This window comes from Diadema antillarum, unplaced genomic scaffold (assembly GCF_040938485.1).
Source record: "Diadema antillarum isolate AM-2024a unplaced genomic scaffold, OU_Dant_1.0 seq00000131_RagTag, whole genome shotgun sequence".
In the NCBI taxonomy this organism is placed as follows: domain Eukaryota; kingdom Metazoa; phylum Echinodermata; class Echinoidea; order Diadematoida; family Diadematidae; genus Diadema; species Diadema antillarum.
This window is the reverse complement of record NW_027271209.1, coordinates 1,475,613-1,485,000: the sequence shown is the minus strand read 5'-3', so window position 1 is coordinate 1,485,000 and position 9,388 is coordinate 1,475,613. Positions and strand designations below refer to the sequence as shown.

The following is a 9,388-nucleotide window of genomic DNA, read 5'->3' as shown; positions in this document are numbered from 1 at the left end:
ACTGATCTTGTTCTTCCATATAGATATCAGTGATTTCCACCCATACGTACTTATAGCATTGTGTGCTGACAGTCGCCCGATTTTCCAATATAGAAACCTTTTGTTACGTTGTAAACTTTCAGCTGCGCGGCACGCCTCACATTGGCAGAACCAAGAGCACACACTTTAGTGCGCGCATGCAAACCTCAAATACGCGCAGCCTGAACTCCCAAATTCATTGACCCTACCTGCCAAAATATAAAAAATCCTCATAAATTCCCCCAAAATTGTCGGATCACTACCACAATCCAATCATTTGTTACTTGTCATTCTCAGCCTTTCCTGTAGGTTTCATCCAAATCCGTTACCTACTTTCTGAGTTATTTTGCACATGGACAAACAAACCAACAAACCAACAAACCAACGGTAACGAAAACATAACCTCTTCCCTTGACGGAGGAAATAACAATCAGCTGTTGATCTAATGGGTCACGTATTATTTGAGCTTACATTCAGATCAGTTTCATACCATGTATGAGAGTGATGGGAGGCTGTGAGCTGTTCTCGTCCGTCTCAGCCGTCAACATTGCAACAACTTGTTGCAGGGCCACTGCCTGGTCCTCATTCAGTTGGTAGGTGTCAATCATCTCATTGACAAGGTCACTCTTGGGTGAAGATAAAAACATTTACAGTGGGTTACAGCAGTAGGGGAGGTATAAAGGAATGCATTTTATAATAGATTTTCTTCATTTCCTTCTCTATTTAAATCATTATTAAAAAGATTGGAACATTACAATGTCTACACCGAATGTCTTAATGGTACATGATGGTTCTGTTCTTCCTATATACCATATAAACCCCATGTAATGTATACCTATATGGATGACATGTCCAATCAGAGCATCTGACTTAAATCATCTTTATTGCAAGTTAATCATTTTAAATAGATAGAAAATGCATGACTATTGGAATCATTGAACACTGCTTGAAGGGTGGTTGAAATTACCCATCTATTGAGGAATACTGTGGCCAAACAGAGATATTGTACACTGCAGTGACAAGCTGCAATACACAATATGGAACAACACTCACGATTCGTTCTGGGGTCACATTGAGTTGATGCAAGTGGGCAGGCTTGCTAGTATGGCTGTGAAGGGAGTACTTTCTATCAGAAGCACTTGGTATGCTGCCATCACATCTACATAGAAATAGAATTATATGGTAATAATCGCTGTAAATGAAATATTATTTTTGAGGGTAAGGAAGGCAGTCAAATTGGGGCTGTATGAAAAAAAACTTTACAATAGACAAGCTTCTTGTTAAAAAATTTCCAGCACGAAAGAGATTTTAATGAGACACCCTTCCGTTGATCAGCTCGTCACCACACAAGATACACAGACAAGAAAACATCACAGACAAAGGACTGCTTTGTTTCACACTTTGCTTTCAAAAGTCATGTCACTAATCACACACTGCTGAAGTTGGGGATTTGATTTAACCTTTTTTTAAATTCAATGAACTTCCTCATTGCTTAATTATCAGTAAGAAATTCACAACCAAACTGACTAATCTCATTTACTGACTATGATGAAATATCAGTGACAGACCACTTTATGGATATAAATTCATGAATGTAATACAGCAGACACAATGAAATTCACCCCCTGCACCACAGCACCAAGGGTGTGAGAGTAATTGCAGAAAAAAACAAAATCTGAAAAAAATCTCAAGAATCTGAAACATATGAAAAAAAAGTCTTAAATGCATTAGACTGTTAACATTTCAATGCATTTGAGTTTGCAAAAAGCCTAAAAAGTACTAGGTTTTGGGCAGAACACAAATCTGAAATCAGATTAAACTGAACTTTAACATCCCTGTAACATACATACCCACTGGTCAAATGTGGAAGAAGAGGAAAACTTCTTGGATTGACAAAGTCTTGGATGTTGTCCAAGTACGTCAACTCTGAGCTGACATTGGCTGCTAGGATGCCATAGACAATGCCTGTACATGACAGTGTTGAGACAAAATATGATCATTGGCAAATAGTGGAAAAAACATGGTGCTACTCACCCAGTTGAATAAATCATCACAATGTAAATAAACATGTATGTACCACACATAAATACAATGAAGCAATGTAGCACTGAAGCAACGAATTAATTTGTGCAATATCATACATTTTCTATTTATGCAGAAGAGTTGACAATTTTATGATGCAAAAGAGTTAACGATATTACACATCAAAATAGCATACTGGATACCTTGATTAGCATATCATACCTTTGCTGTGTACAGTCTGATTTGTATGTACAGAAACACATGAGCACTGGCCACTTTAAATGACAATTGGTGACATTATCAAAAACATGCCCTTTGATAATCTTTTAAATGAAGATAACTTTCTCTCAAATGATATCCTCTGAATAAATCATGCAGTGGGCGTTAATAGATGTGTATCATAAATGATCAAATTTCTATGTCTATACAAACTCTTATGAAGAAAGCTTATCTAAGTGAGTTTAAAAGTGTGTAATTTCAATTAATGTTTGTACCAATTAGAAAAAAAATGACATGAATCTAAACAAATGCTAACCCGCTCTAAAAACTTGAAGATGTGATTGAAAACAATAATCATGAAACTACACATATTGATGTGAGAACCTACAGCCAGAGGTCCAATTTGAAGGTGAGTATCCCGTGAGGGGCTCAATCTCAATCTCATCTGAGGAGGAAGGTCCATGGTACACACTCTTAGCGGTGAAAGAACAGGCTGGGTCAAAGGTTAAATCCTGGCTGATAATCCAAAGGTCATCTGAAGAAAAAGATAGAAAACAGACAGGTCCAAACTCTGATCAAATCTTCTCTCTACAAAAGCGGTAAAGTGCAGATGAGATGTTCATAACTGGGTGCAAATGAAACGTTTCATATGTTTGGGGGAGAATATGAAGCTAAAGATGAAGTAATGGAATAATGAAACTGACCTTTGGCATATGTCGAAGAGTGCTCCTTTCGATGCAGTTTCAGATAGATCCTCTTGGTGGCAGTGTCTATCTGCTGTCCCCTGTGCCTTTTGCCATATGGCTGTATAGGACCAAATAAGGAAATCAAACCTTACACAGAAGTGACTGTATGAAACTATTCATTGACTTTGTCCTGTTCATATCATTAATACCATGGTATCTTGCTTTTGTTGTAAGAACAATGTGAGTTACATGACTGGTCTAGCAGAATAACAGCCTTTAGCAGAAATGGTTGAATTTTTTTCTTAGATAAACCAAACAAATTTCAAAACCTCTCAAAATTTAGCGAAAAATTCATTATTGGGTACACAACCTTTTCAAGACTGGTCAGCAGTTTCAGGTGGAGTGATTGATTCTATCAAAATGTCATCACATACGCCAAGAATTTCATTTTCCAGTACTAAATTATGAAATATCCTTGAAAATCTACCAAAATGTCTGTTTCTCACTATATTTTCATCTATTATGTTATTATCATTACAATATATATGTGACTTACTGACATGAATACAATACAAATTCTTTGACTGATACACACACTTCACATCAGTTTATGTCCTTAATGACAAGTGTCAGATCTGGCCATTTAATAGCAAGTACTTTTCTTTTTTTTCTTCTGATACAAATAGAAACCACGGTACGGGCTAGAGTGATGAGCATGCAGTGGACATTTGTGTAGTAAACAGCTACCAGAAAACTGTGCTTGAAAGGTGGTGTGAATGTGCCCATACATGTTCAAAGAACATCTCCCACACTTTTTCCATACTTCAGAAAATTGCTTAAGTTTCCAGTCTTTATAAGCATTCAACAAGGATGAATTTTCAATATTCAATGTTTTATGATAAGGAATATGTGTACACAAGAACAGATTACATATGACATCACAATAGCACTCTTGACCCTCTCTTGGTTGTTATGGCAGCAGTGTGATGACAGATATCTATATTTACTGCAAAAGAGTCCAAAAACATAATAGATTTGTATCATTGTACATGGTTTCATGGAATACTTAAGCGAGTTGGAATGAGAAATGAGACATTTACGGGAGCTCCTGGCAGTGTTCTCTGACTGAGCCCACTCCTCTTGCTGAGGTGGCTCTCACAGTACAGGTGCACCCTGTGGGTCCTGGCAAACTTCTCCACACTGGCTGCATCAATCAGGGAGACTAGAGCTCTCTCTCTCTGACTGGCTGGGACTGGTGAGGCTCCACTAGCTTGACTGGATGATGCTGCATGCTGGTCAGCCCATAGGAAAAACTGGACAAAAAGTGGAAGAAACAGAACTAGAACAAACTCGCTATAAAGGTGCAAATTTTCACCCAATTAAAGTTTTGCACTTGGCTGCATATGATAAATCTTGTATGTGTGGACAGTCATGACAATCTAAATTGTCAGCAATTCAAACAGCTCACTGATGCCACACTGGCAAAGGGCTTTGGTAGTACTACAGTAGAGGTAACCAGTTCATATTACAAATTTGCACATATTTATTTTCAAGTTAGTTTCATGTGAAGAACACACACACACACAAATACATTAAATAATTATACTCTATACCTTGCACTGGTTCTCTCTGGGATTGTTGCATGCATAGAACATCCTGCCTTTGTTGGGACCTTCTTTTTTCACACAGACCATTTTAGCTGGTTGGCCATGTTTGCACAGAGGGTTGCTAACTGTCTCCCCTGAACCACTGGCCTGGAAGGGACCATGCCGTTGACCCCTAGATTCGCAATATCTGGTGTATGTCGTCACATCAGCTTTGGCCATGCATGAGTGGTATCGGTGTGCGACCTCAAACAGAATTATGTTGAGGTGTTCTGATGGGTAGGTAAGGAAAGTTCCAGGGTACATGCACGTCAGAATTTCACAAAATGTAAATAAACACATAGCAAGTGAGAAAATAGATTGTACGAAAAGACTATTCATGACTGACAAATCAGACATCATCCACAATTTAATTATTCCATATCAAAACCACAAGGACAGCAATTTTTATTAGTTACTTTTGAAATCAACTTTTAACAAACGTCAAAGTGGAATCACTCTGTGATGCACATTTACATGTTATGGAAGACTATAATCAAATATCTTTCTCTCTTCAAATGACCCTGAAGTAAATGTATCAAAGAATTTTCAGCTGTGGAAATGATGAATTGTAGTCACCACCAGGTCTGCCAACATTCCCACATCCAAATCAGGGAGATATCTGTGTGTTACATGCATTTCAATGGGTGAAAATAATTCCCAAATCAGGGAGATTTATATATTCTCTTATTCAGACATGAACAGATTTGGAAATTTTCAGGGAGACTCCAGCAGAATCAGGGAGACTTGGCAGGTCTGCACCACTATGCAAGAAGAAGAAGCAAAAGAACACAAATACTAAGTAATATGTGACATAATACTACTCTTTGGAAGAGATTGCATTTCCCTCAACTTACCCTTCACTGCAGCAAGTAAAACTTGCTTATATGTTGCTACATTTGGAAAGGAGACTGGTATCAGGACCCTTCTCTGTGGTATAGTGCTGGACTTGACTGTTGCAGCAGGAGGGAATCTGAGCTCACCACTCACAGTCATCTGCAGGTAGAAACGGAAGCATATCACATATTTCCAGTGGGGGGGGGGGGGGGGGGGAGGGACATTGTCACACATTTTGGTAGGCTTTGAAGCAGAGGCACATATTGTATCATCAGTCAAATCTGCAATGCAAACCCTTCACTAACATTATATAAAGATGAGTTTCAGGACACTTAGTTTTAATACTACTTCCATTTTACTGAATGCTTTTTGCAACAAAAAGTTAAACTTTTTTTAATGATCTTAGCACAATAACAGCAGTTTCATGACTTCATTATTTTATACCCGGTAGGAGCCACTACCTACAAAATTGACTTGAAGAGTGAAGAGTTTAATCGATCTGAGGCCCAGTGTATGAATACCACACATTAGAGTAAATTGGTGTAAAAAGAATCAACAAAGGAAAAGGATCAAAATATTTCAAATTACATGCAGATACATTATGTTTTTATGCTCATTTCAATTGCTTTGGATATTCAGTGTTTACATGATGAAACAGGAGGCAAAGAGAAACCTTGCAATATAGGACTTAGTCAATTCTGTGTAAAGCTGACGGCACATCGAAATGTTGATTAATTGGCTAAGTCGATGAAAATTAAAAGGTCCCATTTTACATTCATAGCCTTATGTACATATTTCTCTGTGCATGCAGAAGTGGAATATTGCCTATCCATAAAGTTGATGCATTTTTCCTACTCCCATTAAGACTTATGCAGAGTTGACTAACATGGTATTACAGGCCAGAATGATCTGAACATTCTGCTGGGCAATCCTCAAAAGTGTAACAGACTTTGGTCGTTAATTGAGCTTCAGGTCCACTTTGAGGGTGGCAAGTGAGAAAGGATGATGGCACAGTTTAATATCAAAGCCTGGGTTCACAACATACCTTGTACTATAAACTATATAAGTGATACAATGCTCACATTTGATGAGGCAAGCTCTTTGATGACTGGCGTTCTGAAACTCTTGCTTGCGACTTTTGCTGACTGTGCTGTCATCTGCCCGCCGCTGGACAAGGGTTTTGCTACTGCCAGTGATGGGGTACAAGCTGGTCTGGCAAGACGAGATGGTCTAGGTAGCCGTCGATTGGAGGAATGTACAGCTCGCATTGGTTCCCTTGCATTTTCTTCCACATTGTGGGCTGGCCATGTTTGATGAAGGAAAAAAGAAAGGAAAAGAGCATTCACGGATAAATTTGGAATAGGCATCAATGCTGGGTCTCAAAATATCATCTGGCATTTGGTGAGATTTTGATTTACCACACAAGATCTTTGACTAAAGTTTTATATTTTGTGGCTAATAATCTCTCTTCTCTTTCAGTGTTGTCAATATTGTAGGTAAGATTGCAAGTGATTTTGCAGTTTATGAATGACTCTTTCTTCACTGTAGGTAATGCATGGAAATGTATACATGGTATACATATACACTGCAGATTCCGTTTATGATATCTCATCATGCATGACCTATGAAATGGCATCGGTTGTAAATAAGTAAAATTTATTCGCAGTATTCATAAATGCATAATTAAAAGAGCACTGCTGTTAAGCTAACAGTTTAAGAAGTATGACAAACCACACTTGCTTTGTGTGACATGATCAGTCCTATAGGTATGGGTACCTTGGCTAATAGTTCCTAACCCAATGCTATCTTGACTTGGCCTTGCACCATCGGCAGTGTCTATTATGTAACATTCACTGGACCCTTCTGAAAGATGAAACTCTCCTACATCACTGCACGGAAGTGTAAGATCAATTATCATCTGCTGCTCTCTATCATTGTGGGAGGAGCCATGCTGATCCATACATTGGTCTCCTCCAGAATCCATTAAATGATCCTTGTCTTCATCATATCCTGCTTGCATGCAATCATCTCTTGCATCTTCAAAGGCTGTGCCCCAGTCATTGTCACAGGTGCTGTTCTGAGAATGTTGTGCTTCTGGTGTGCCATGCTCTATATTTCCAGCATGCTGACATGGGGAAGATCGTGATCCTTTAGCTTCAACCCCAAGTCTTGTGGGCAGACTGGTTCCATTCGGTGAGGCACCCTGTGAAGGAGGTACACAATCTCTTTGGCTGTGATCGAGTTTCTTAAAAATGTTTGGCATGGGTGTGTTCACACTCTCATCAGGTGGTTGCGCAATAAGTGGTCTTCGCTGCGAGTGTGGACTAATATTGCATCTCAGAATCTGAACATGCCTTCTGTTCTGCACACCTGCCGACCCACTAATGTCAGTTTGTTGACAACTTGATTTTTCATGAGAATATTTTCTTTGGGATGGGGTTTTGAGCAAACCACGCTTGAAAGTTGGACTCTCATCAAATGAAGCACTGGAAGTTTGTGAGGACAGCATCTTATCAAAGACTGGTGAAACGTCACATCCAAAACACGCTCTCTGGCACTGGATATCATTCTCATCATCTGGAATGGTGTTGTGTTCACTTGTATTTGACAGCATACTTGTTCTTGATACAGGCCTTTGTCCAGAATGCAATGGTTGCATATTCTGGGTTGCAGCATGCTGTTGCACATGTGCTACATTCAAGCAGGTGCTAGAGTCTTGCAATGTGACTGAATTCTGTGATTCTAGCCTATTGACCTCTATACCTGGATCTTCTGGGCCTTTCTGTTGCCTACATGCTGTGTCAGCTCTGTCAACACTATGCTGTGTCAGAGATGGACTGTCATATGCAGGACAACTAGCACCCTCTCCTGACTGACAGCATGGGAACAGAAGAGGTGAACAGTCACTAATTCCCTCTATAATTTCTTGTACTTCTGGTACTCTATCCCCAGAATCTAGGAAGGCAACATCAGGGCTAGCATGGTCTTGACTGGACTCAATGACACAAACAGGAGTGCATGTCTGGCTCAATGGCTGAAGCTTTGGAAACACACTGCTCAACACAACTCTGCTCTTGCTGTCATTCAAGCTGCCACAGCTTGATCTGCTTGGCAGTTCTTCCTTGTCTACAGGCTTTAAAAGGTCTGGTTGTCTTGATGAATACAGATGAAGGACATTATAGGAACCCTGTGGAGATGGCACACAATCATGCTGACTCCTGAAAAATGGTGAAGGGATCTGTTCATCCACAGTCCGTGTACCAAAATGCAGCTGGTCAACTTGAACAGTTGAGGGAGAGTGATCATCTGGCAGGTTCTTGTATCTCTTTGATGTAGCAGCGCGACCCCTCGCTTCATTGTTTGCACAAAGTTCAGAAGTACTTACTTGGGAGGAGACTGGATGGAAACAAGCTGATGAAGATTCTGAAGGAATGCAGCCACTGCTACAAAGGTCTGTTGAATAATGACTCCGATGCACATCATCAATATGATGGATGCCCATTCTTTGTTGGAAGAGTTTTGTACTTTCCTCCAACAAAGTATCCTCTACATTAAAGCTACGAGCTGGATTCCTGCAGAGAGGTTCTGTTTCATCGCCTTGCACTGCTGCGGAAGAAAGGCTTCTGCTGTTCTTGTCACCTAGATAAATGTGATGTGATGGTACCCCAGGCCAAGCTCCTAATCTTGTGGTTTCATCCAGGAGCTGATGCACTACATGGTAGTCATTGTCCTCATCATTTCTGGTGCATTTTCCACTCATCATGACAGGAAGACGGTGCCTCTTAACTGTTTCGCTCGATTTGAATTGCTTCCAGCTGATTTCATTTCTGGGCGAGACATCATGCTGAAATAAAAAAGAAAAGAAAAAGGGGAACACACAAGGGAACTGATTAATCTTGATTTTTCTTAAACATCTTCAAGACTTCATTTAATTTATGTATTTCAGTGAAAGACTGAGTTTAC

At 39.6% G+C, this 9,388-nt stretch overlaps 1 protein-coding gene across 1 annotated transcript in view; it reads right to left on the bottom strand.

Moving 5' to 3' along the window:
* The window catches only part of LOC139727471 (uncharacterized), a 30,353-nt gene that overhangs the window by 12,160 nt on the left and 8,805 nt on the right, over window positions 1-9,388 (bottom strand). Inside the window, exons 10-20 of the mRNA XM_071638444.1 lie at window positions 9,090-9,269; window positions 7,388-8,612; window positions 6,508-6,725; window positions 5,446-5,584; window positions 4,559-4,821; window positions 4,046-4,258; window positions 2,964-3,063; window positions 2,648-2,794; window positions 1,869-1,983; window positions 1,072-1,177; window positions 509-644 (exon numbers count right to left, since the gene is read on the bottom strand). Coding sequence (XP_071494545.1) covers window positions 509-644; window positions 1,072-1,177; window positions 1,869-1,983; window positions 2,648-2,794; window positions 2,964-3,063; window positions 4,046-4,258; window positions 4,559-4,821; window positions 5,446-5,584; window positions 6,508-6,725; window positions 7,388-8,612; window positions 9,090-9,269 — 2,842 coding nt within the window. The remainder of the gene's footprint in view (window positions 1-508; window positions 645-1,071; window positions 1,178-1,868; window positions 1,984-2,647; window positions 2,795-2,963; window positions 3,064-4,045; window positions 4,259-4,558; window positions 4,822-5,445; window positions 5,585-6,507; window positions 6,726-7,387; window positions 8,613-9,089; window positions 9,270-9,388) is intronic.